The sequence below is a fragment of the Fistularia commersonii genome, chromosome 9, assembly GCF_037954325.1.
Source record: "Fistularia commersonii isolate RoL2024-O1a breed Wild chromosome 9, RoL_Fcom_v1.0, whole genome shotgun sequence".
In the NCBI taxonomy this organism is placed as follows: Eukaryota; Metazoa; Chordata; class Actinopteri; order Syngnathiformes; family Fistulariidae; genus Fistularia; species Fistularia commersonii.
In genome coordinates this window covers 18,451,947-18,479,875 of record NC_141292.1, presented here as the reverse complement: position 1 = coordinate 18,479,875, position 27,929 = coordinate 18,451,947, and the positions used below count along the sequence as shown (strand labels likewise).

The following is a 27,929-nucleotide window of genomic DNA, read 5'->3' as shown; positions in this document are numbered from 1 at the left end:
CTAAATAATACTGCAAGTTTATCAGGTTATTATTTGTGCTTTGTATGTGTCGCAGCTGTTTGCTATCAAGGCATTTATTGTGGCTACTGTCTGTGAGACGCGTCCAGCGGATGTGCAGGTGAGGAGGTTCTGGCCCCAAACTGAGAAGGCACGGTTATTTTATACCATCACCTCAACGGTCGTGTTTATTTCCTAATAAGGACTTGTTTTACACACTCTTGGAATTGTGGCACTTAGGGTGCAGGGCCAATTTTAACACTACACGGGTTATCCATCTGCGATGCACCTCTCTTTATACTGCATTTCTGCATAATATGATGTTTTTTTTATAGCCATAAACTAATTATTGGGGGGGTGGATTGATTCGAAGCACCAATGAAGGCCTAGGTATAAAATGCACGGCTCGCCACTGATAAAGACTGTTTTGCATTTTTGTTGTGGGTAGATAATTTTGACTTGGTCATTTTATAAGTAGCTCACATGCTGAAAAAGTGGGAGCACCCCTGATCTAGACTAGCTGTTGGGAACCTATGGCTCATGAGCCATATATGGCTCTTCCGGTGACGGCATATGGCTCCAAGGCAATTTTAAGTTGAAAAAAAAAACAGTTTGGAACTGATTTTAAAATACCGTATTTTCACGACCATAAGGCGCACCGCACTAAAAGGCTCAGTCTCAGTTATGTATGGCATTACTGTAGTTGACACTAACATAAGGCACATCTGATTATAGGGCGCGGGTTTCATATACAATCCACGCCCACACTTCCCGCTTTACGTTCTCATGGTGTCCTCTACTACGTTCGCCTTACAACAAGCGGGAGCAAAACTGAGTTTAGTTTTCACGTTTTTTTTACCGGTAATCGTCATCAATGAAACCCATCGAAGTCCTCATCCTCTGTTTTTGATCAGCTGGGCTAAATCTCCATCAAACATGCCTTTCGTCACTGTCCGTCACATTCCGTGCCGTGCGGCTCCTCGGAAATGATGCCGGCTTTTGCGAAAGCTCAAACAAAAGTGCCAGCAGACACGTTAGCCCAAGCATCTAAAATCCATTCGCAAATTGTGGCGAAACTCGCCCGGCGCTGCCTTCCACTCTTAGGGAAACTGTGGTCTCCAAAAATCTTTTCGTACCCCGTTGTGAGTATCGTTACTGTGCTGGTCTTCTTCTTCTTCACAGTGTGACTCACTGGGGTCTCGTCCATGTTGGTGATTTGGCTGGGCTGGATGTGTTTGTCGGCAATGTTTTCAAGGTTGTTAAAACAACGATGTCCTGCATAACGCACATACCTGTTCTTTTATATACAATCAACGCCCACACTTCCCCCTTTAACGTTCACTTGGTGTTCTCGACTACGACCGCCTTACAACAATAACACACACAGGGCGCACTGAACTATAGGGCGCGCTGTACATTTTGAAGAAAATCTAAGACTTTTATGTGCGCCTTATAGTCGTGAAAATATGGTACTTGTGATATTTCTTCATAATACAGTGTCATTTTAAAGTAAACAGAAATTAGTTCTGAAGATAAATTTCATGGGTCACCTGTTGGTCGGGTCGGAAACCAATTCCAGGCTGCGTGAACAGAGGAGTTTGCATTTGTGGAGAGAGCAGGATCTGCGGTACGTCTAATATGCGATGATAAAATTGCATTGATGAAATGGTCAAATATTAAGCGGCACTTCAAACAAATCCATGCAGCACCAATGGTCGCATTAAAAGCAAGACATTTTAATTTTTTATACGTCAAAAATACTATATGGTTCTCAATGAAATACATTTAGAAATATTTGGCTTTTATGGCTTTCCCAGTCAAAAAGGTTCCTGATCCCTGATCTAGATGGTTTCAACCTGAAGATCCTTGGCTCGTTAACACCGTCCCACTACTTCCTTGACTGACCTCCTCTAGTGTGGAGATAAGTTATCTCCATTTCTCAATGGGTTTTTGGTTTGGAGGCACGCCATGACCTCCAGGAGCAACCAACTAATTCACAATTTCTACTGTTGCACACCTTCATGGGGCATGAACACACACACACATAGTGAATACACTAAAAGTACAATCAAACAATGATAATAATAATAGTTTCATTTTGCAGGTCTCTGGTTTCAAACAGCCTTCAAAGACAACAATAACAAAAATAACAACAACAATAACTAAATAATAATGATAAAGAATCCGAACAATGATATACTAATAAACAGCATCAATCAAAAAAACAGTAGTAAAATAATAATGATGCTTTCCACATGGGTCTGTGTGCACCCGAAGATCTGTCAGTCTGTCACATCTCGGCTTTCTATTCGCTTTGGTCTCAATGGATACCGTGGCAACCGGTCAGGGACCTGATGGGCAGGCAGGCGCGCACACACACACAAACACAAGCACACAACACACACACAACACAATAGTCAGTCAGTACTTTGCTCTTTGTCGCTCCCATGTGGCGGATGTGTTGAAGTGCTTGGATTTCAGTTTGAAAGAAGAATAGCTGTAAGAAACACTGATGTGAATAATCCTTCATTACTTGAATCATCAACCCTTTTAGAACAATGTACAAACCCTTCAGAATATGGTACAGGCACATCAGAGCAATGTACAGACCCTTCAGAACAAGGCATAGACCTTAGAACAGTTCCATCCAAAGATGCCACTGACCTCTGGATTTCAGTGGCAAGAGAATCTCCTCAACTCTCCAGGGTGCAACGGAAGATGTGATGCATGTACCTTAGAATGAGGCACAGACTCCTGTGACTGAGACACAGACACAGAGAATAAGGTATGTACCTTAGAATGAGGAACAAACACCTGAGAATGAGACACAAACACAGAATTAGACACCTTAGAACAGGGGTGTCAAACTCATTTCTCATCGCGGGCCACATACGGCCTAGGTAGATGTCAAGTGGGCCGGGCCATTAAAATGATAGTATTGTGGTGTTTCAGGCGATGACTGATGGCGGAGGCGTCATTGAAACACCAACAAATAACACTGAAACTTGAACATCCGGGACCGTCTATATATACCTGGCTTAACCACGCCCCACGACCCTTAGTCTCGTGGGGTGAGAGACCACACCCCTTTGTGTCCGCCACACAACCCCCCCCCGAACACCCAGAAGGGACTCAGGAAACATCACTAGCCCCGTAGGGGAGTTCTGATGAGTCTGCCGAAACGGCTCCGACATCCCTCGGGTACGACAACAAGAGGGGCCGGACGCTGGGTTTGCATGGGCGGCACCGCAGGCTTGGACGGCGGGGTACCTGGAAAGGGGACACATCTTCACCTGGCACTCTGTGTGCCGGTTTCGACCTATCCAGCGTGATGCGCTCCCTACGCCCGCCCATGTCTAAACAAAACTCTTGGTGCCTGCCTCCAGCACCAGGAACGGCCCATCATACGGGGGTTGCAGTGGTGAGCGGTGAGCGTCATGCCTAACGAACACGAAACAAGCAGACATGAGCTCCACAGGCACAAAAGACCGTGGTGGGCCGGGTCCAGAAAACGCGAACCCAGGAGTGCAAACGGCCGGACAGGTGGAGCAGACCTCTAAGGCAAAAACTCCCCTGGCACACGCAGTGGTTGACCAAGCACCAGCTCAGCGGGGGAGGCATCAAGGTCATCCTTAGGAGCGGAGTGTAACCCCAGCAAGACCCAGGGTAAACGGTCCACCCAATTGTCGCCGGAGAGCGCAGCCCGCAACGCCACCTTCTTGAACCGGTGAAACCGTTTGCACAAGCACATTAGCCTGAGGGTGGTACGCCATCGTACAGTGCACCGTCGTCCCCAAAGACCCAGCCAACGCCGACCAGAGCGACGACACGAACTGTGGACCCCTGTCCGAAGTAATATCTGATGGGGTATCAAAACGGGCAACCCAAGAAGACAGAAATGCTCGAGCCACGTCCGTGGCAGCCGTGGAGGACAACGGGACCACCTCAGGCCACCTAGTAGTCCTATCCACGATGGTGAGTAGGTGGGTAAAACCCTGCGAAGGGGGTAGACGGCCCACCAGGTTGACATGGACATGGTCAAAATGCCTGGCCGGAACCGGGAACGGTGCAAGGGGTGCTCTTACGTGCCGATGAACCTTGGCACGTTGGCATGCCACACACGCGGCAGCCCACTCCTTCACATCCCTACGAATGCCGAGACAGACAAACTTGGCGCACACAAGTTTCACCGATGCGCGGACTCCCGGGTGTGAGGGCGAGTGCACAGAGTCGAAAACCCGGCGCCGCCAAACCTAGGGGACCACTGGTCGGGGCCGGCCAGTGAAGACATCGCAGAGAAGTGCAGGGCTACCGTCCTGAATAGCCACATCCTCCAGCACGAGACCCGTACTTGACGACTGCAGTGCAAGGACATCTGTGTCACCGGGCTGGTCCGCGGCCATAGCCGCAAAATCGATCCCGACATGCACAGGACAGACGAGAACCCACGACAAGCAATCAGCTACAGGGTTGCACTTCCTCGCCACATCCCTAATGTCCGTAGTGAACTCTGAAACAGCTGCAAGGTGTCGCTGCTGGCGGGCAGACCACGGCTTGGCAACCCTCGCCATGGCGAAAGTCAACGGCTTGTGATCCACATACGCCGTGAACGAACGACCCTCCAGAAGAAAACGGAAGTGCCGCGTAGCCAGATGCAGGGCCAACAACTCCCTGTCGAAAACACCGTATTTCCGTTCGCTGTCCCTCAGTTTGTGGTTAAAGAAGGCAAGCGGCTGCCAGGTATCCGCCACCCACTGTTCGACCACAGCCCCCACTGCCACATCAAACGCATCAGTCGTCAATGCTATCGGCGCCATGGGTGCAGGATGGGCGAGGAGGGACGCCTTCGCCAGGGCGCGCTTAGCCCCGTCAAAAGCCTGAACCCGTTCCGGAGTCCAGTCAACCCCATCTTTGCGTGCACCAGAGGGGCGCAAAGCTTCGTACAGCGGCCGAAGGAGGTGAGCAGCATGAGGGAGGAAACAGTTGTAAAAATTGACCATGCCTAAGGACTCCTGCAGCGCTTTGACCGACCCCGGGCGCAGGAAATCAGTCACTGCCTGCACCTTCGATGGCAACAGATCTGCGCCTTGCGGTGAAATGCGGTGCCCTAAGAAATCAATAGCCGAAAGACCAAACTGACACTTAGCCGGGTTGATAATGAGGCCATGCTCGGCTAGGCGACGGAAAACCTGAGTTAGGTGCTCCAAGTGCGCATCGGCCGATGGACTGGCCACCAGAATGTCGTCGAGGTAAACGAAAACGAACGGGAGGTCACGCAGCACCAAGTCCATGAGCCGCTGAAAGGTCCGGGCGGCCCCCTTCAACCCGAAAGGCATACGAAGAAATTCGAACAGACCAAAGGGGGTGATCACCGCGGTCTTGGGCACATCCTCCGCGTGAACGGGTACCTGGTGATAACCACGCACCAGGTCGACCTTGGAAAAGATGGTAGCGCCTGACAGTCGCACGGAGAAGTCCTGGATGTGGGGAATGTGGCGATAGTCGCCACACGGGCGCCAAGATCCGTCGGCCTTGGGCACCATGTGAAGTGGGGAGGCCCACAGACTGTTAGACCGCCTCACGATCCCCAAACGCTCCATGGTAGCGAACTCCTCCCGAGCAGTCGCTTGTTTGGCAGCGTCCAGGCGCCTTGCCCTCGCAAAAACCGGCGGCCCTGCTGTGGGGATAAAATGCTCCACTCCGCGTCTCAATGAACCGGTGGAAAATGTGGGCGTCATCAGCGACGGAAAATCCGCCAACAACCGATGATAAACATCCCCTGAAACCAAAAAAATTGGCGTGTGAATTTAGCCCAAACCCCTCTGTCTCACAGCGATAGGTGGCAAAAGACACTGCATCGATAAGACGGCGGTTTGCGACGTTTACCAACAGGCCGTTGGTGCACAGAAAGTCTGTGCCGATAATTGAGGTCGTAATGGCGGCGATCACAAACTCCCACTCAACTGGCGGCCATCGAAGCAAACGGACAACGACCGTGAACCGAAGGTGTCAATGGCGGACCCGTTCGCCGCGCTCAACAGTGGTCCGCTGCCTCCGGCCCGCATGTCCTCCCTTGTCGGTGGAAGCAGGCTCTTCTGCGATCCAGAGTCAACCAGGAACCTGAGCCCGGACCTCGAGTCCTTGACGAACAACAGCTATGTGCCACTGCCAGTGCCCACAGCTGCTACTGAGCGCTGGCCCCGCCATTTCCCGGCCTGGCGAACAAGCAGGTCGGAACACACCACTGTGCCCTGTTACCAAATCGCTGGTGGAAAAAACAGAGGCCCGTCCTACGTGTCCTCGGCGCGGAAACTTCAGCTACGACGTCTGCGTCCTTGTCATCCAGCGCAGTCCTCAGGGCTCCGGAGTCGCACTCTGGACAACGAGTGCTCTGGAAGTTAGCAAGATCCGGTCAGCCTCCTCCGCCAAGCCACGGTAGTCGCCGGACGCTAAACATCGGGAGTTTGCCAGGATCGCGCGCACAGGAGCCGGCAGTTGACGCAGAAAAACATGTGGAAAAAGCAACCCGTCTTCGGATCCCAGCAGCGACAACAAGTTCTCCATAAGATCCACGGCAGACCCGTCTCCCAAGCCGGGCATGGAAAGTAGCCTGTCCGCCCGTTCCGTAGCGGACAGCCCGTACCTCCGAAGCAGGAACACCTTTAACGCAGCATACCTGCCAGGTCGCACAACAGCTCCATGGCCCGATTCATGGTCTGCTGGTCCAGCGCCGCGACAACCAAAAAATATCTGGCATCCCCTGACAAAATTCCACGCAGTTCAAAAATCTCCTCTGCGTGTTGGAACCAAGCGGCCGGGGCGCTCTGCCAAAACTCCGGCAGCCGGATGACCGTGATGGTCCGACTGAGCAGGATGGGGCGCCGGAGATGATACAGCATCGCGTGCTTCATCCGAGTCCGACATGTCCAGTTCGGGGTCACCAATGTGGTGTTTCAGGCAATGAATGATGGCGGAGGCGTTAGAGGAGTTTGAATCTTTATTGAAACACCAACAAATAACACTGAAACTTGAACATCCGGGACCGTCTATATATACCTGGCTTAACCACGCCCCTCGACCCTCAGTCCCGTGGGGGTGAGAGACCACACCCCTTTGTGTCCGCCACAGCATACTCCACAATAAATAACCAAAATATCATGTCTTTCCTCTATTTTGGTGTAAAGAAATAACAGGACATTAGGAAAATCTTGGAATTTAATGAAGAATACTTCTATAAAACATTTCATGAAACACCTCATATTTCCTTTTCCTTCCATTTACACATGTGCATACGAAATCTAAATTGAATCCCTTCCTACACCTTACAAATTAAAGAGAGTGCTATTAAATGTGTAAGGAAGAAAGTATTAACCTGTCCTGTAAATGTGTCAACTTCATACATGAAACATGCATACACATACAATACATACTGGAAATGTAAGTTGCATGAACAGTAGAAATCCACCATACTCTTTTGTAGTGAAGCTGGTGACTAACATTAAATTGCACATTGTCACTAGCAATTAGGTAGCTGGCTTTTACTGCTGCTTCATTGATTTCTGGGCTAGCAGTGAAAGTGGACTGTTTTTTCCTCAGACCCGCCAGCAATTCGTTGTTCTTATCCCTTCTCAGTTGTCCTTGCAAGCAGTCATGTTTTTCGCTGTGATGAGTCTCGTCGTGGCGCCGAATATTATATTCCTTAAATACCGAAACTTGTTGCAAACAAACCAAGCACAAAGGTTTCCCGTGCTTCTCCGTCAATAAATAGGACATAGTCCATTTTTCTTTGAAAATTTTACACTCTTTATCTACTTATCTCCTTTTGATAACGACATTTTGGCTAATGAGGGAGTAGCGGGGAGGTAGAGAACAGGGTAGAAACAACATCGTAACAAGCAGCGGTGGCGCATTGATAACGTCTACTGATTGCTCTGTCTCAGTGATGCAGCTTGTCTTCTACTCTAACCAAAATAGTGCACCCCTAGCGGAAAATTCTTGAATTGCATTTAATTAGAAAAAAAAATCCTTGTCTTTTATGGCCGGTTCTGGCCCGCAGGCCGTATGTTTGACACCCCTGCCTTAGAATAAGGAACAGACACCTAAGAATAGGGCACATTCCTCATTCTAAGTTTTTGAAAAAGAACTGAAGGACAGAACGTTCCCAGAATGACCATACCTGGTAGTACTTGACCTGTTCTTAGAAGGAGGAGGAGCAAACAGTCCAGGTCCTTGGCAGCCGGGTCTGGGGAGACACTCCAGATCTCTAGATCCAGTGGCCCCAGATCATGGAGAGGACTCGCACACAAAGGGGTTACTCTGTCATGCATCTTCCACTGCATGGTCATAGTTGGGGGCAGGATGGAGAAGGTCACCAACTTCATATTTCTCAGGGGTGCAGATGTCTGGAGACATCTCCTGGTCAGTGAACACCTCAGTGGTCAAACAAGGCCCAGCAGCAGCTGCACTTCAGAGTGTGCTCTGAAGGTTTAGTCTGAATCAGCAACTGTTGATCTTTTATCTGTGGACCATGGAGAGCATACTGGGGAACAACATCTCCACGTGGCTCAGCGGCTCCTCTGCAGAGAGTGATCAGGACAGCAGAGAAGGAAAGTGACTGCACTCTTGCCTCCCTGAGGGAACATTTCAAGCTCACAGAAGCTTCAAGACGGACATAATAACAACATCAAGGCCACTGGCTGATCCTTCTCTTACCATCTGGAAGGAGATACTGCACTCCAAAAACAGATTAAAAAGGTATAAAAAAGAGCTTCTACCCATGAGTGCTCAGATTTTCTACCCCTGGGCCATCAGGTGAGGAGCCAGAGGTGGACCATGTCTGGTCTAGGATCCTCCTCACCTGAGAAGCTCCCTCCCTGATCTACAGACACCATGGTGATTGTGATCATTTTGATAAAGAGTTCACTTCTGAAGAAAGGGGGAAACGGTGAATGGAAGGATCACTAACACATATCACCACATCTCTCTTTCTTTAGAGAGGCCTGTCAATGTCAAGCATATCAGGAAGAAGAGTTACCTGAAGATTGTATGAAGACATTAAATGGCTGACTGTGCCAGACCCAGGTTTTCTGAATATTTTATTGAAAACATAGCATGGCACCAGGAGTGGACCAGCAACAGGAGTCATGTAAGGTAAGCAGACCAAAAATGTTGACTATGAGACTTTTAACGAGCCTTACAAGAATGAGATTTTAGAACAGTATGTGTTCAACAGCCTACAAAGAGCATTGATACTTCTGTTACGGACTTAAAGCTAAAAGTCAGGACACGCAACTTTGGATGCTTCTGGATTTGATGATTCCTGATCAAGCAGTGGGAAGGTTGCTTGGAGAGACTGAGCTAACTTTGCTTTCAGGTAGGGCAACATGGAGCTCCGTATTGCTGCCAGAAATGAATTAAAGGGTGCCAACAGAGGGCCAAAATCTGCTTTCAGGACGAATATCGAAGGATACTTCAATAAAAGAGACCCCCAGCGCATCTGGGAAGGCAACCAACACCTCACGAGTTACAAGGGCAACCAGGACCCGGCAGCCAGGACCTGGCCCCCACTGGTGGCAGCAGCCACTCACTGGCTACGGAGCTCATCACTTTTATGCCCGCTTTGAGGTAGCTGACCCTGCATCTTCACGATTGCACTACCATCTACAACTGACAAACCAGCATTTTCTGTGAATGTTAAGGATGTCAAGGGCGTCCTCTGGGGAGTCAACGGATAACATCCCTGGAAGAGTGCTCCAAGACTGTGCACATCAGCTGACTGACATATTCACAAACATTTTCAACCCATCTGTGGCAAGATGCACTGTACCAAAATGTCGAAAATCACCACTGTCGTACCCGTACCAAAGACAACACACATCAGTAGCCTACATGACTACAGACCAGTAGCACTTACATCAACTGTAATGAAGTGTTTTGTGAGGCTGGTTTTATTACATGTTCAAGCAGCACTCCCACATTCCCTTGACCAACACCAATAAGTACATCAAGCCAAAAGGTCAACAGAGGATGCCATTAAGACCAAACTTTACTCAGTATTGACACATCTGGAACATCCATGCTCCTGTTCAAGGATTCTGTTTGTAGACTTCAGCTCTGCATTTAATACAATCATGACTACCAGACTAGTAAACAAGCTACTGGAACTAGGAAATGCTGAAGAAGAATCAGAAGGACTTCTTAACAGACCACCTCCAGACTGTCAGGCTGATTCCCAGCACTGGAGACCCCCAGGGGTGAATGCTGTCTCCAGTCCTGCACACACTCTACACTTTTGACAGCACACCAACATGCGACACTAACAACATAATCAAGTTTGCGGATGATACAATAGCAGTGAGACTGCTCCATGACTGAGTCAGCATACCAGAACGAAGTCCACGATCTCACACTTTGGTGCTCTAAAAACAACCTGGCACTGAGCACAACAAATCAAAAGAACTGATAGTGGATTTCATGAGGGGGCGCATGGTTCCCCGTCATCTGTATATCAAAAGAGTGGCGGTTGACAAGGTAAAGGAACTGAGGTTTCTGGGCAGACTCATCTCCCAGGACTTCTCATGAACCTCAAACACCATCGCCCTCATAAAGAAGGAACACCAGGAGCTCAATTTCCTGCATTCACTAAGGAAAGTCAACCTCTCCCAGAGCTGCTGCTGTCTTTCTCCAGATACTCTGTAGGAGACATCCTCTGCCACGGCATCCCGGTGTGGTTTGTGACCTGCCCGAAGGCAGAGCAGAGGCCATTACTAAGTCACCAACACACATCTCCCCTCTCTTGAAGACATCTACAGGTCCCAATCTGCAATATGCAACGTGCCAACAACATAATAAAACCCTCATCGCACCCAGGGAAGACCACTTCACCCTTCTGCCCTCTGGAACATGGTGCGGCTAATTCTGATTCTAACTTTAGCTGTTGACATGCTTGTGAATAAGCTCTGCAGAAGGCTAATACATTTGGTGAAGCATCAAGGGACGCAGCAGTAGACGTGATTACTACCTGGACAAAGAGACCATGAACAGCGTATACTAAATGGCATAAAAGCACAGAGATGTTGGTTTGTAAAAGGTGTGGCACCAGACATGCACCAAAACAGTGCCAAGTGTATAGAAAAGTCTGCAACAAGTGCAGAGGACAGCATCTTTTTGCAAAACACTGCCTCTCTAAAGGTAAAATGGGCCTACGTGAACACACACAGACAGTCGAAGAAACTCACAGTGATTCATTCTTTGCGGGCTTGGTGATACAGGAGCACTCCTTGTCTACAAGGATGGAGAAGTCAAGCAGAAAAAGTTTGTGGACTGGACCAATGGATAGAGCCACTACACGTGAAGGGCACTGTCATTATGCTCAAACTGGACACAGGCGCGAAGGCTGACATAGTGAATAAGCTTGACATCCAGGCTATGAAGGTACAACCACATGCTCAGCCAAACAATACATTGCTCAAAGCCTACAATGGACAGCCCATTCACACCACAGGCATATGCAGACTTCAGGAAAAAGTCAAAGGTAAAGCACACAGCCTCATGTTTGTTGTCATACCAATGGGACACAAGTTGCTGCTTGGTGACAAAGCACATATGAGACTAGATCTCGTGAAATAGTGCACCAAATCCGCAGGTATGAACCAAACAGTGTGGGGTTGATTGTGAGCGAGTACCCAGACATCTTTAAAGGCCTTGCTGCTTTACCATTCACCTACAAGATACGGCCTTAAGAGGATGCAATAGCCTGTTGTTCATGCATCCTGGCGCGTTCCAAGCACCACTGAGTGACAAGTCAAGACAGGAACTCAACTGCATGACGTCACTGGGAGTTAACAAGAAAGTGGAGGAGCCCACGGAATGGGTCAAAAAACATACCGATGATCTGAGCTTGTGAATGGATCCCAAAGATCTCGAAGCCAACGTGAAAAGAAAGCATTACCAGATTCCCACAAGAGGTGAAATCGTATGTGAAATGAAAGGTAAACAGCTCTTCGGTCAGCTTGATGCATCCTAAGGAGTTTGTCAGATAAAGCTGCATGAGAACAGCATCAGATACCGTACATTCAACACACTTTTTGGCTGTCACCTTTCAGGTGATGCCCTTCAGTATCTCCCTTGCTCCCAAGATTTTCCACAGGACCCATCTTAGCTCCACAGAGCTAGAAAAGGGTGTTTTCACTGTTTCCAATATGGAAAAGAGGAAGTGAAGCAGTAATAAATGGACAAAGCGTAAGAATAATTCAGACAGGGTGGGGGGGCTCTGCTTTGTCTGGCAAGGCCTTCAAAACACCATCCAAAAAGCAGTAAAGCAGTAGTCAGGCATCACTCCCTAATGACTCAACTCCTTCTACACCGGATTTGAGGACACCACCACCCAGCTAGAAGGGATCAAGACCCCACTCCTACCTGGTGACTCCACAATCACCACCAACACAGATGACGTGGTGTGAAACCAGAGCAAGAGTTCTCGGGGCCCAGATAACATTAGTGGTTGTGTCCCTGACACAGTGCTGAGCAGCTGGAGTTGTATGTCAGATCCTGTTCCAGAGATATACAGACGGCAGAATAATTTCCCAGCTGAGGAGACACTCCATAGTGATCCCCCGGCATCCCCAAGAGGAGCACAGCGAAACCAACATCTTCTCTGACCCCCGTCGCATCTCCACCAGCTCTCCTCAGGGTGATGAGAGGTTTGCAGGGTTAATTGAGGAGTTAGACAGCGCTGGGGATAAGGGTTGCCCTTCTCCTCTGGGTTTTGCAGGCGGGGCGGTGGAGTCTGAGGGCAGCAAGGAGGGGCATCGAGAAACACTGTACAACACTACACACGCACACATGTATGATGATAGACACACACACACACACACATACATACATACATGATAGACATATGCACAAACCTGATGACACATACACACATAATGATAGACATATACATATATGCACACACACATACTTGATGACAGACGCATACACACATATACATGATGATAGACACACACACACGCATACATACATACATACATTACATACACTCCGACAAAACACACATACTCACACACGCACGCACAGTAAGATGAACCAAGCCCCGAAACGGAACCCGGTCTACATTAATCACATCTGAAGCTTCGGGTTGTATTTCCGATTTTCTTCAACTCTAGGAAATTTTAACTACTTTCTCAGTCTGAGATTTCAACGAACCACCGATCATCGGTCCGGTCCCGGGCCGTGGGAGCCCTGCGGAGCCGGTCGTTGCGTCACGGCGCGCGTACCCGCGCAGCGCGCTCCCGTCACACTTCCTTGTTCGTGAGTAGCAGAAAAAGTTAGTCTTCGACACGGCGATCCGTCACAGCCCGCCGGTTCCGCCTTCCCCGGTCCTGCTCTCGGTGCCGGCCCCGCGAGCTGACCCGGACGCGTCACCCCGAACCCGCCGGATCATGTCGGACCCCCGAGGAGAACCGGAGCCGGACGGAGAGCAGCAGCCGCGGGGCGCCGAGGGAGGGGACGGTAGGTCGGGCCGCGGCCGGCCGGCGGCCCACTCTCGAAAAGCGAGGCTCCGGCTCTAGGGGTCCGGGTCCGGGTCCGGGTCCGGAGTTGTTGCGCGCTCCGGGTCCAGATCCGGGGAGGTGCGTTGACGGAAACAGCGTACGAACTTTTCGATTCGGTTCACTCAGCGCGAACCAGAGCTGGCGGGAATTTCTGGCACAACACTGAGTGACCCCCGCGGGTCCGGCGGATGCGTCACTTCCGGGGACAGGGGTCGGAAGTTCGTTCCTGTGGGAGACTCGAAAAAAGAAGGCGGTGTGACGCCATCGGTGTGGCCTCACACCGGATGTGACGTCCACCGGCCCTCTGACTTTTGTTTTGGTTTTATTTCGTGTCACTTCCTGCTTGCACCTAATTGGCTGTTGGGGCCGGTCCCACAGACATGGTTGGGGGTGCACATGGGACATGGAGCTAAGACCCTTTGGTCCTCCTCCTCTCATTGCCCGGAGACCCTCGGGTCCTTAATTACACCTTAATGGTTCTCCTAGACCACATCGTCCACATCGTCTGACGTCTCTGTTCTCCTTCCAGATGTGGTAGATGACCCCATCCTGGAGCAGGGTGCCGTGGTTCTCAGAGGGTGAGTCCAGACATTCACATGGTGGACGGCCGTGGAACTGCTGTGGGTTCCTGAGAGACAGCTGCATTGTTCCCGTCCGATCCGGTGAAGATGAAGGTCCGGAGCCATTGTTCCACGGCCACGTTCCTCCTGGTCCATGCCTGAGGATCCATCAGTTTCCGTGGAGGCTCTTTCCCCTCTGACGCAGGTGCGTGTGCTGCAGGTATGTGATTGAGAGGATCAATGCAGAAGATCCCAACGTCCACGTCTCCACGGAGGACCTGGGGGGCCAGAGGAACGAGCAGCAGGACCCCCAGGTGAAAGAGGTGGTGGAGCAGCTGCTGAAGATTGCCGAGGAGCTCAACAGGAATGCAGAGCTGCAGAGGTATGTTTGTGGGTTTATCTACAGTGTGTGTATGTATGTTTGTATTTATGTGCAGTGTGTGTGTGTGTATTTACACATATATTCGTGTGTGTCTGTTTATGTATGTATTTATGTATGTATATGTGTGTGTTAGCTTTTATGTACAGTATTAGTGTGGATTTTTTAATTGTGATTTGTGTGTTAATTTATGAAGGTATATCTGAATGTATGTCAGACCGAGAAAAAGCATATGACAGGGTGCCAAGATAGGAGCTCTGGTATTGTATGAGGAAGTCTGGAGTGGCAGAGAAGTATTTTAAACTGGTGCAGGACATGTATGCTAGCTGTGAGACATTGGTACGGTGCGCTGTGGGGGTAACAGAGAAGTTCAAGGTGGAGGTGGGACTCCATCAGGGATCAGCTCTGAGCCCTTTCTTGTTCGCAATGGTGATGGACAGGCTGACAGATGAGGTTAGACAGGAATCCTCATGGACCATGATGTTTGCACATGACATTGTGATCTGTAGTGAGAGCAGAAAACAGGTAGAGGAAAATCTAGAGAGGTGGAGGTATGCTCTGGAAAGGAGAGGAATGAAAGTTAGTCGCAGCAAGACAGAATATATGTGTGTGAATGAGAGGAACTCGGGTGGAACGGTGAGGCTTCAGGGAGTGGAGATCAAGAAGCTAAAGGATTTCAGGTACTTGGGGTCAATAGTCCAGAGCAACGGAGATTGTGGAAAAAAGGTGAAGAGACGGGTCCAAGCAGGTTGGAATGGGTGAAGAAAAGTGTCAGGGGTACTATGTGATAGAAGACTATCGGCCAGACTGAAAGGAAAGGTGGTGAGACCAGCGATGCTGTATGGACTAGAAACTGTTACAATGACCAAAAGACAGCAGGCAGAACTAGAGGTTGCAGAGATGAAGATGTTGAGGTTCTCTTTGGGAGTGACCAGGATGTATAGGATCAGGAATGAGTCTATCAGAGGAACAGCACATGTTAGATGTTTTGGAGAGAAGGTCTCCGTGTTGTTTTATGTGTGTGTCACCCTGTCCTGTGTACCTGTGACCGTTTATGTCAAGTATGTGTGTGTATTTTTTAATTGAAGCGTGTGTCAATGTATGAAGGTATGTACAGTATGTGTATATGTGTACGTCTTTACATATCTGCATCTGTGTGCATTTTTGTCTGACTCCATGGTGTGTTAATTTGTGTGTGTTCATGAATGTATGTGTGTTTGTGTGTGTTTATGTAAAAAATAGTGTGTTTGATTTTTTTTTTTACAGTTTGTCCTTCCGGTTTATGTCCAGTATGTATGTGCTTTTAATTGACATGTATGTGTTAATGTATGATGGTGTGTGTGTGTGTGTGTGTGTGTGTGTGTGTGTGTGTGTGTGTGTGTGTGTGTGTGTGTGTGTGTGTGTGTGTGTTCTGTATGTGAATGTGTTAACGTGTGTGTCTTCATATATATATATATATATATATATATATATATATGGTGTGTGTCTGTCTGTCTGTTTATGTATATGTTAATGTGCATTTGTGTGTTTATTTAAAGTTTTTGAAGTATAGTTTTGAAGTAAAGTTTTTGTGTATAGTGTGTACAGTTTGATACACTGTTGATTTTTCAGATTTTCCCACTTGGAAAGCATGTAGAGGTCTGTAATTTTTTTTCATAGGTACTCTTCAACTGTGAGTGACAGAAACTAAAACAAAAATCCATAGAAACACATTGTATAATTTTTAAGTAATTAATTAGCATTTGATTGAATGACATAAGTATTTGATCACCCGCCAACCAGTAAGAATCACGGCTCTCACTATTAGTTCTTCTTTTTGAAGCCCCCCTCTTCTCCACTCTTTACCTGTATTAACTGCACCACTTTTAACTTGGTAACTGTATAAAAGACACCTGTCCACAGACTCAATCAAACAAACTCCAACCTCTCCAAAATGGCCAAGACCAGAGAACTTCAGGGATAAAATTGTACACTCGCACGATGATGGGATGGGCTACATGAAGGTAACAACTGTCGGCACAATTATTAGAAAATGGAAGAAGTTCAAGATGATGGTCAGTCTCCCTTGGCCTGGGGCTCCATGCAAGATCTCACGTTGCAGGGCATCAATGATCATGAGGAAGGTGAGTGATTAGCCCAGAACTACATGGCTGGACCTGGTCAATGATCTGAAGCGAGCTGGGATCACAGTCTCAAAGAAAACTATTAGTAACACTATGCTGTCATGGATTAAAATCCTGTACCGCACACAAAGTCCCCCTGCTCAAGCAAGCACATGTCCAGGCCCGTCTGAAGTTTGCCAATGACCATTGGATGATCCAGAGGAGGAATGGAAGAAGATCATATGGCCTGATGAGACAAAAATAGAGCTTTTTGGTCTAAACTTTTTTTTTTTTTTTTTGGGGCAAGATGGCGGGCGGGAGGACACTGGCGCGTTTGGCTGCCGTTTCCCGCTCTCCAACCAATCAACCAAACCAAAGACAAAGGCTCACCTGGACAATCTCCAGCAGGCTACCAACCTAGCTTGCCGACCTGAGCAGGCTGGCTTGCTGGCTAGCAAGCCGGCTAGCCTCTCGAAACTCCGGATCCCGATGGCGCCTAGCAAGACGGCATTTCCATCGTCCGAAATCTTCTTGCTCCTCCTGCTCCGCCATCTCTCCCTCCACCAAAAATCCATCTCCGACATCCAGCTCCAACACTTGCCTCCAGCTTGTCCCTGGACTGGCGCTCATCGCCACACTCTGCAATCATGGACTTCTTCCCAATAATTCTGTGTATGTTCTGTTCCTTCTGTTTTTTACTTGTGAAGCGTCTTTGAGTGTCATGAAAAGCGCTATAAAAATCCCATGTATTATTATTATTATTAAACTCCACTCGCCGTGTTCGGAGGAAGAAGAAGGATAATTACAACCCCAAGAACCCCATCCCAACCGTGTAGCATGGAGGTAGAAACATCATTCTTTGGGAATGCTTTTCTGCAACGGGGACAGGACGACTGCACCCTATTGAAGGGAGGATGTACGGGGCCATGTATTAGAAAATCTTAGCTAACAACCTCCTTCTCTCGGTAAGCCTTGATGATGGGCCGTGGCTGAATCTTCCAGCATGACAGCGACCTGAAACACATAGCCAGGGCAACTAAGGAGCATTTCAAGGTGCTGGAGTGGCATAGCCAGTCTCAAGACCTGAACCCAATAGAAAATCTTTGGAGGGAGCTGAAAGTCCGTATTGCCCAGCGACTTCCCCGAAACCTGAAGGTCTGGAGAAGATCTGTATGGAGGAATGGGACAAAAATTCCTGCTGCAGTGTGTGCTAACCGGGTCAATAACTACAGGAAACATCTGATCTCTCTAATTGCCAACCAAGTTAGGTTCTGTTTTTCTGATCTATCAAATACTTATGTCATGCAATAAAAAGCAAATTAATTGCTTAAAAATCAATGCAATGTGGTTTCTGGATTTTTTTTTTTGAGATTCCGTCACTCACAGTTGAAGAGTACCGATGATAAAAAATTACAGACCTCTACATACTTTGCAAGTAGGAAAAGCTGAAAAATATGCACTTCATATACTTCTCACTGTATGTGTGTGTTTATGCCCACCACGTGTGTGAGTATTTCTTCACATGTACGTCTGTCTCCATGTTGCGTGTGTGTGTGTGTGGTTGTCCACGTCCCCCTTCAAGCATACAAACATGCAGATGTTTCCCAACCGCCCTAATCGACCAGGTCTGCTGTCAGCAAGGGGTTGCAACACAGACACACAAACACAGACACAGACACACACACTCAGTGTAGAAGCTTCTCAGATAGGTGTTAGGGGTGTAGAGAGGGAGGGTGTGTTCAGGGGCAGCCTGAGAGTGTGGGAATCCTGGGTCTCCCCTGAAGTCCTTTCCTCTGACAGGCTCATCAGCCAGGTCCAGGGGAACTGTGCCCAGGACATCTTCATGAAGGTGGCCAGGAGCATCTTTGTGGATGGTATCAACTGGGGACGTGTGGTGGCCCTCTTCCACTTGGCCTACAAGCTCATACACAAGGTGACACACACACACACACACACACACACACACACACACACACACACAGATATCTTCATGAATGTATGAATGTCTCCCTGTGGAAAGGCTCTGACCAGCAACCATCTGGAGAACGTCCGGATCATCACCGGCTGGTTTCTGCAGGTCATCCGGGAACAACTGCACACCTGGCTGGTCCAACAAGGGGGCTGGGTGCGTCTGAAGGTTCCTGCCTTGTTCCACCTGGTTCCTTTGGGTTCTTCGCTCTCATCTTGACTTTCTGTCCTTGTAGGAGGGTGTGATCCAAGGAATCTCCCGCTGGAGAACCGTTGCTCTGCTGGCGTCCATGGCTTTTGTGGTGGCCGTGGTGTTCTACCGGAGAACCCGGTAGAACCTCCCCATTTCTCCTCCGTTGGAACCTCCTTTTCTCCTTTTTTTTTTTTTTTTTTTTTTTTAATTTGCTCCTTGGAATCCGTACTCTGGACCGGAACATCTCAGAAATTTCTCGGGTGTCTAAGTATGATGTTCTTCTGGCACTCCAACCTCCTCCCAGCTCTCTTCCAGACCCTTGAGCTGACGTGGAGGTACGAGGAAGGTTCTGCTTAGTATTTCCTCCTCGGCCACACGTGAGGACCATAGTTCTCCAGGTCCCTCCTTTGAAGGTCCAGACATGGAAAGGTTCTGCATGAACCTTCTTCTATGTGTGAGAACAAACTCTAAGAACTCATATGGGAACCTCAACGTGGCTCCTCCCTCAGGGACCCAGAACATGCTTTCAGCTGATCCTCCTGTTCCTTGGTTTTCCAGGGTCTCCTGGGTTCTTGCTCTCGGTTCCACTTCCTCAAACACTATAGCTTTGTGTGTGTGTGTGTGGGTGTGTGTGTGTGATCAACACCAGCAATGAGAATTGACAACAATGTCATGGAAGACCAAAAGTTCCCAGATGTTACTCAGACCCAGATCAGAACCTTCAGAAGGGTTCCTCCTTAGGCCTCCTGGTTCTCCTCCAAGATTTCAAAGAGAACCATCACGCAGGATCACATCCCCACAAGTCCATCCTTGAACAAGAAGGAGTACACACACATATACCAACAGAACGATAGAACACACACATAGAGACACACACATAAACAGACACGCAATCATAAACACACAGATACTAACACAATGGTAGAACATATACATATTAGGTGAACACACACACGGTCATAAACACACAAGTGTGGACTGGAGATGGTTGAATCTGCAGTGTGTGTCTCCTTCTTGCACTGGAGAACCTTCTGGGTTGTGGACTTTCTGGGTTCTGACCTGAGAACCCCCCCCCTTGCTGCCCCTGTCACCATGGAAATGCAGCATCAGTGGGCAGCTCTGGGTTCTCCTGGGGTTTTTCTACGACAGCAGGTGTGTGACGCATTTCTTTTGGCGGCATTGCAGTGGAAGCCGTGGCGGTCTTAGGCTCCACCCCCTGCCTAGATCAGCTGACCGCCCAAGAGGCTGTTTGCTCATGGCTTGTTTGCCTTTGGGAAGCAGAGCGAGGTGTTCCGTGTGGGGAGCCCTGATTGGCCCGGGCCCCAGAAGCGGCGCTTGGCGCGCAGCGTCTTGCAAAATGCCAGCGTTATCTACATCCTGTGTGTCAACACGGTTCCACATCTGCAAACATCTGTTTACGTTCTCCTGGTAGCACGTCCAAGAGGTAGGCTAGCTTGGGTTTTTAAGGGGACTATTGGAATCACTGTAAGATGTTGCTGAGGTTCTGGTCTCTGGAGGGACTCGTTCAAGGACCATAGCCTTCTCTCACTCCATTTAGAGGGATCTCTGAAGGGTTGTCTGGTTCTAAGGTGACCTGGGGAGCCACCTGACTGTCATGGATTAAAATTGTATGTACAATTTCACTCTGTCTATGGGTCTGATTTAACCAGGAGCTCCATCCTGGGCTCTTCTGTTCATCATCCTCCTCACATCTCCTCAGGAGGAGCAAGAGGAGATCCTTCCTGAGGAGTTTTAAAGATGTCAGTCAAGACCCCATGTCAACATACTGTGGGAGGAGTGTTTAAGAGGGTACTTCAACAGAGTCTACCTCTAAATCACGGTGCCCACACTTTTTCGCCTTGTGAGCTACTTTTCAAATGACCTTGTTAAAATGATCTACCAATGCTTAAAATGCTTGATGTATAGTTATTGAGATATCTACTGAGCATACTTGAAACAATATGTCTGTGCATCTTGCCAAGCTGCATGCACCCTTCAGGCACACTACAGCAGAGTACATTTTTGGTTGTTACCTCACTCTGATGACTTGCACTACATGGATTCAGCCAGAACAGCAGAGTCTAAACAGTTGGTACTCGCAGACGCTCTCAAGCTTTTAAAACTGGCCCCTGAGAAAAATGCTGTTAGGACAACCGCGTTCCTTCCCACGCTCACCTTCTCAGTTCGCTTTTTGGAGTGAACTGGCCAGTTAATTACAATCGACATATTGGGCACCACTGTTCTAGAGGATATTTTCGTGAAGCCCACCTCCAGGCTCTGGAGGTTACACACAGTAAATTAAGTGGACCTCATCATTCTGGGGGGAACTTCGATGAGGTCCACCTCCTAGTACTGGGGGGTATTTCAACCAAGTACAACCCCAGGCTTTAGAGGGTACTTCAGGAAGGTCCACTTCCAGATTCAGGAAGGTATTTCAATTAAGTTGTCCCACAAATTCTAGAGGATACTTTAGTGACAACATCCACCTCTTATTTAACAAAGTCCGCCTCCAAGTTCTGGAGGGACTTTGACAAAGTCCATCTCCAGGTTCTAGAGGGTACTTAAATAAAGTCCTCTTCAAAGGTTCCAGAGGATACTGTGTTATTGAGTACTTCAATCAGGTCTAAATCCAGGTTCTGGATAGTAATTCAATGGAGTACTCCTCAAGGGACTAGAAGGCACTTCGGCAAGGTCCAACTCCAGGTTCTGGACAGTACTTTAATAATTAAGAGGAAACGACAAAGCTGACCCTCATCACCTGCTAGGACTGTGAAAACCATGGACTTTGGCGAGTCCAAATAAAAGAACATGAAATGTTTCACCTGGAATACTGGAGGTACATATGAGTTGTACCTGATTATCTAAGATGCAGGGAGCTATTGTACAGCTCAACATTATGGCGCTTCAGAAGCAGTTCTCAAAAAAACTTCTGACATGGAACCTCAAACTATTTCTGTGTAAACAGGAGCTGCAAAACCTCTTGCCCTATGGAAGGTGGGGCACAGGCAGCAAACAAGTCCAAACACTAGGTGGTGCTTGAGCTTCATCAGAAAGGTTTAAATTCCCGAAGCAATCCTTAACACCTGCAGCCGATCTACAGGGTTCCTGTTTGGTTCTCTCTTATGTTCTGACCCGTTCAATACAAGAACATCAAGCATCAAGCATTTTTATTTTGTACGCCGCGTTGTGATGATGGACCTGGGAACCAGGACTTGGTTTGTGTAGAAGGCAGAAGTACAAGATGTACAAGCCCCCTGGAGTCGGAAGTCACGGGCCAAAACCCAAGAGAATGGTGAAGTTTTTTTTTCTGAGTCCAATATTTAGTTAAACATGCTTTTAATGGGAATCAAGAAGTGCAAGTACACATCGGATCACAGGAAATACGTCACATAATCGATAATCTAGAGCAGTGTGTCCATGGGGGGCAGGGGACCTCTGGTCTGGGTTCTTGTCCAGACTGGACTTGAGAGTCCCTGAGAAGCGATTTGCTGCCATGTTCTTTCACTCAATTAAGCACAGAACACAGAACCAAGTCACAGAACCGAGCAAGAACTAAGGCTGTGGAGGAGGATTATCAGGATGCCCTACCACCATGATGGTTCCCCTACTCTCTGTGGGTCATCTGGGCTTCAACCTTAGTGGCGCAACATCAGCTGGGTGAAGAACCTACTCTGGTGCTGTTCCTCTGCGACCGAGAACCTAGTGACTTAAGGAGCCTCACAGCCCCGAGGTTCCGGATTCTGATCGAGTGATTGACTGGGTTCTCTAGGTTTTCTCTTCACCTTTTCCTGCCTTTTCTCTGTATGTTCTCTCCATGTTGTCCTGCCTGGGCTCTCTCTATGCATTCTCTCCCGTTTTTACAGCCTGGGTTCTCCCTGTTTGTTGTCTCCGTGTTCTCCTGCCTGGGTTCTCTCCAGGCTCATCGTCAACATCACACAGGTCACCGAAAACTCAAAAATGGTCTGCAGGAGTGAATTAGAGGTTAATGGCTGAATCATCAACAACTGCCTGTCCAATTAAGCCCTGCTTCCTGTGATTAGCTCTGCCCCCCTTGGTACAGATAGTGACTAAGTGAATGAGCTTCGGGGGGCTTTGGTCCAGCTGGACTGAAGGCTCTCCAGCAGGAGCAGCAACAGCCAATGTTCTTGTGAACAGCAAACACTGGCAGGTGGAACTTGGTGAGTCTAGAAGACAAACCAACCAGTCAGCAATTGTTCCTCCAGTGGTGTTTGTTTTGGAACCAACCGAAGAATCCATGGGTTGGGTTCTGGGGTTTGGAAATGGCCCAACACCTTTCTTCCGTAGACAGAACCAATCTTGCCCAAGTGGTGTTACATCTCTGCTTCTGGATCAAAGAGGTCCCAGTTACATAGAGAAGAAGCAGAACTCCCTGTTTGCTGACTGTTGCCTGATGAGGTTCTGTGGGTCGTCCTCTGAGGGACAGATGTTCCCTCGCTGCAACAGAATAGGCTAGCTTCTGGTCTGGACCTGGTGTTCGGACCACCTCTGGACTGGGCCCATCTGGATCCGGCATCGTCTCATCTCTTGTGGAAGCTCGGGCTGTGGATGATCTGCGAGAGCTTCCCGAAGGAGTCCATGTGGTCGGCGGGCTCCTCTGTCTGCACACCGCCGTGGCCTGGCCGGTCCTGGTCCTGGGGGGGCCAGCTCGGGTCGAGGGTGCTGATTCTGGGCAGGAAGCGGGCCAGGGCAGGGACGGCGCGGTCCCGGCCTTGCAGCCGCTGGCGCTGGTTTCCCAGGCTGAGCAGAGCACCGTGGGCCGCTGAAGCATACACACTATAGCCATCGGGGCGGAGGTGCTCCCTGAAGGTGCAGAGGTCTCCTCTGAAGGTCAGCTGGAACACAAGGATCGTCGGTTAACTTCACCTGGACACGAGTGACTGAGAAGCAAGGCCCCCCCCACCCCCTCTGTTTTTCCAACAAAGGAAATGGTCCTCTTCTTCAACAGCTGTTTATCCTGGCAGACCTTATGCAGGAGGCCAAGGCTGGTGGAGCCTCTTCATTCAGCTTTTTGCTGAGCAAACATCCTCTGCTGCCGCGGACAAAGGTTGATGAACTGTGTGAATGGAGGCCTGTGGGGAGATGGGGGTGGGGGGCAAGGGTGGACGGGGGTGGAGGGGCAAGGGCCAGTCCAGGCTCATTCACAACACGACAAAGACCAAACCAGCCTCAGATCCTGCAGGTGGACTGACGTATACCACTCACACCGTGCACCTTTGTTTTTTTAAGGTGGGGGTTCGAAACCTGCCAGTATGCCATGCATAGCTCAACGTACACGGTGCACCTTATAGATTTTGCTATAATACCCCCCCCCCCAACTTGCCCCAGTCAACCTTCAGTTCTCAAATGTCTGACTTCTACAGGTGCAACTGTAGTTTGTCATTAGCTGCTTGTCCTTCTATTCCTTCCTCAAGTCTTGGTGCTACAACTAGAATCCCAACCCCATTGAGACTGTCGGAGGAACTCATTTGATCGTGTCAGAACGTATTGCTTTTTCCTCACTATCATGTAAACTGTAATAACACGGTAATAACATTGTAACAGAGTAGTTATACAGTAACAAAATGCCACGGGGACGTTCTCCCCAAGGACCCTACCGATGAGAAGATCCTCCCGTTCTCCTCCAAGCACAGGAAACGGTCAGTGGCAGCACCTCGGATGACAACACAGCCCCGGTCCACGGGCCGGATCTCCAGCAGGCCTGGGGGTGTTCGAGATTTGGGTTAGTTGCTTTGTAGCGTTGCCGCTGTCTGGCCCCTCCCACCCAGGGCTTACTTACTGTGAGAGGTCTGATCCGCCGAGCCCCCAATCTGCCCGTCCCCCCCAATCAAAAGGTGCAGTCCAGGTCTGACGGCATACAGGTGGCGGAGCCGGACCACCTGGTCCCAGCCCTGCGGCTCTGCCGAGCATACAACTCCCCCTACCAGCAGCAGGGCGATGAGGGACACAGTGGCAGCCGGCAGCGTCATGGTTGCTGCTCTGAAGGGGGGCCTCCTTGCTGTCCGCCTTTTAAACCCCACCTTATCAGCTGCTGATAACCTCCTCTCCCCAGACCACTTCCCAGAAGTGGACCACAACACCTCCCGTGACGTCCGCCCAGCTCTGCTCCCCCCTCCGGCCTACATTCCCCTCCCCAGTTGCCTACCACCGCCAGCAGGGGGGGCCCGTGGGCCTCCATTGGACACGAGAGCCACATCTCCAGGGCCTGGAGAGACGAACTGGTCTTACACCAATCAGTGTTTTCAAGTACTGCTTGTGGTACCTTTGCAGACTAAGAGCTTCCTGAGATGTTCGTGATCAATGAGCCCCTCTGGTCCAAACCTGGTTCTGACCTGCAGCCCTTCAGCAAGGCTCAGGTGGAATATCAGCCAGTACCAGTACATGTACTTATACAATGCATTATTACTACGGCTGCATGTACAGACACGGAGTGTTGTTTCTGTTGTTCTTGTTTCCCTATCCCCTCTTCTTGTCCTCTTGGCTGTTCAATTCACTATCTTTGCTCTTCTGGTTGCAGTTGTTGCTGTCATTGTTATTCTTTTCATTGTTCTCATGTTCTTCTTCCTTTCGTCATTGTTTTTCAAGGTCATTGTGATTGCAGTGATTCTTCTTCTTCTTCTCCTTGTTGTTGTTATTGTAGTCATTGTTCTCCTTCTTCTCTTGTTGTTATTGTTCTGGCTGTGGCTATTGTTGTCATTGTTCTTTTTCCTGTTCTTCTTCTTCTTTTTCACATTGCTCCCATTCTCATTATTGCTGGTCTTCTTTTTCTCATTGCTGTTTTTGTAGTTGTTCTCGTTGTGGTGGTCTAGTTCCTGTCATCATTGCTTCTGTTGTTGGTGTTTTTCTTCCACCTGTTGTCTTCCTATTTGTACTTGTTCTCATTGTTCTTGTAGTTGTTGCCGCAGTGGGCCAATGCTCAGTGCTGATGTTACGGTAGTGAGGTCTTGTTGTTGGAGTTCTGTCTTGTATCATGGTGGTCCTGTTGTTATTGTCATCATTTTGTTGTGTTCTTGTTGATGCTGTTGTCATTGTTGTAGTAGTGGTCTCATTGCTGTTCTTGTTCATGTTGGTGGTGGAATTCTTCCACCTGTTGTTCCTCGTATTTGTTGTAGTGGTCTCGTTGTTGCTCTTCTGGTGGTCCTGTTGTTGTTGTTGCTGTTGAGGTGTTCTCCGCCCCCTGGAGCCTTTCGAGCCCCCCAACTCCCCATTATGTAAGTGTTACATAAAGAACCGGGGTGGTTCCCTGTCCTCTTCAGGCTCAGTGTTTGTGGATGGGGTAAAGTCTGGGCCCGGTGCAGCCCGGCTGTGGGTCCGGGTCACTTCACACACTCCAACACACAAATACACACACACACACACACACACACTCCAACACACTCCCTTCCGCTCTTATCGCCTTCTGGCCACTGCTTCCGATGCTGTCACCTCGGACGTTAAAGTGTAACGGAGAACAAACATGGCCATGCAGCAGAACTTGGGCCTGGGGACTCCTGCTTACCAAAGTTCTCCTGCTGACCTCCACATCTGCAGCAATACATCCACCTCCACTTCCACCTCCACCTTCACCCCCCCTGTCACCAGATGTTGCTGTGGAAGCACCAGAGGGCGCTAGCGCCGCTGTAGGGGTTTGAAGTGACAACAATGGAACCTTCCATCAGCCTGGACCAGAACACCAGGCTCTGGTTCCTATGATGTTGTCATAGGAGTGTGTGTAAGTGTGTGTGTGTGTGTTTAACAGGTGTGGTGAGAACATGTAAATGGTAATTTGAACGTGAACATTCATCAGCAGTGCGCCTGCTTTGGAGCTGTCAGGATGTCTCACACACAGACACACACACACCATCTAAAACAATATTATGAAACCGTGAGCATGTGTGTATACGTGTGTTTGTGAGTTCTGCAGGCTCCTTTTAACACGGCAGTTTTCAGTGGTTCAATGCCCAGTGTCACTGTTTCATCCGGCAGGAGTGTGTAGGTGGAGGTGAGGGAGTCAACGAGATGGGGTGCTAATTTTACTTCACAGGACACCCTTGTGGGCCCTGAGGCTCGAGGACACACTGCAGAAAATAGACATCTCCCATCTTACTTTATCTGGACCAAGGCATACTGCAGCAAATAGACATGTCCCGTCTACATTGACCAGGACTAGGTCACTTTGCAGCAAACAGACACATCGCATGTTTCCTGGTAGGACACTCTTCAGCATGTCATTCTTGTTGAGATCTTTTTGTGGCGACAAGACTTGAATGTTTTTCCCTTGTAGACAATCCATCTCTCAAACATTAACCATGACCTGGATGGCTGAGAACCTCCACAGACATCATCAGCATATAAACACGACACATCTGTGCTTACCAGGACCAGGATTCACTGCAGAAAATAGACACATCCCATTTTTCCTGAGCAGGATCAGGACATACTGAAGGAAATGCACAGGCTCTATCTGTCCTGACCAGGATGTACTTGAGCAAATAGACAGGTCCCATGTTTCCTGAAAAGATTCAGTGCAGCAAATAGACAGGTCCCATCTATTCTCATCAGGACCAGGATTCACTGCAGTAAATAGCAGTGACGTGCGGTGAGGTTCATGGCTGGTGAGGCGCTGACGTCATCACAGTCAGTGAGTGGTAAGAAGGATCCCTGTGATCAGCAGTGCCCCCTACCATGAGGCACCGTCACTGCGTGCCTCACTTAATGTCTTTTCGCAGTCGTTTTATCATTACGAGAAACACGAGAAACACGTTAGAGTTGTTGACGAAAAACATTCAACACATCAGCTAAACTATGGAAATTTAGTTCATATATAAAAGGGCTTTTTTAATAGTGACATCCACAGAGACAGCAATACGGTCTCAGTCCGTAGTATGCCAGCACAGCGAGCAGAATCATTGCGCAATTCACAGTGGGCTCCGCTGGTTGCCGCGTCACCGCATGTCTCTTCTTCATATTTGAACAGTAACTGTGAATTTTTCTTAGCGATTTTGAAAAAAAAACAACCAAAAATGATGAAGCTACGTGGAAAATTTCTTTATAGTACAAATCACCGAATAGATATAACCATTTAATTTAGTTTTTCACTTTGCATTTTTTTCTTCCCATGATGACAGGTGAGGCCCGGCCTCCCCTGCCTTTACTGACTGTACGTCACTGGTAAAT

At 48.8% G+C, this 27,929-nt stretch overlaps 2 protein-coding genes across 2 annotated transcripts; one reads left to right on the top strand and one right to left on the bottom strand.

Annotated features, from left to right (window-relative positions):
- The first annotated feature begins 13,292 nt into the window (after nt 1-13,292).
- On the top strand, nt 13,293-20,398 carry LOC147231542 (apoptosis regulator BAX). Its single transcript, XM_086152974.1, has 6 exons — nt 13,293-13,512; nt 14,083-14,131; nt 14,334-14,495; nt 18,395-18,527; nt 18,615-18,719; nt 18,799-20,398. Exons 1-6 carry the CDS (start codon nt 13,443-13,445, stop codon nt 18,895-18,897), a joined length of 618 nt encoding a protein of 205 aa, XP_086009100.1. The 5' UTR covers nt 13,293-13,442; the 3' UTR covers nt 18,898-20,398.
- Nucleotides 20,399-22,074: 1,676 nt separating this feature from the next.
- On the bottom strand, nt 22,075-24,742 carry fgf19 (fibroblast growth factor 19). The gene is made up of 3 exons (XM_086152973.1): nt 24,553-24,742; nt 24,371-24,474; nt 22,075-23,608 (listed from the first exon to the last, which is right to left on the bottom strand). Exons 1-3 carry the CDS (start codon nt 24,740-24,742, stop codon nt 23,294-23,296), a joined length of 609 nt encoding a protein of 202 aa, XP_086009099.1. The 3' UTR covers nt 22,075-23,293.
- Nucleotides 24,743-27,929: the final 3,187 nt, after the last annotated feature.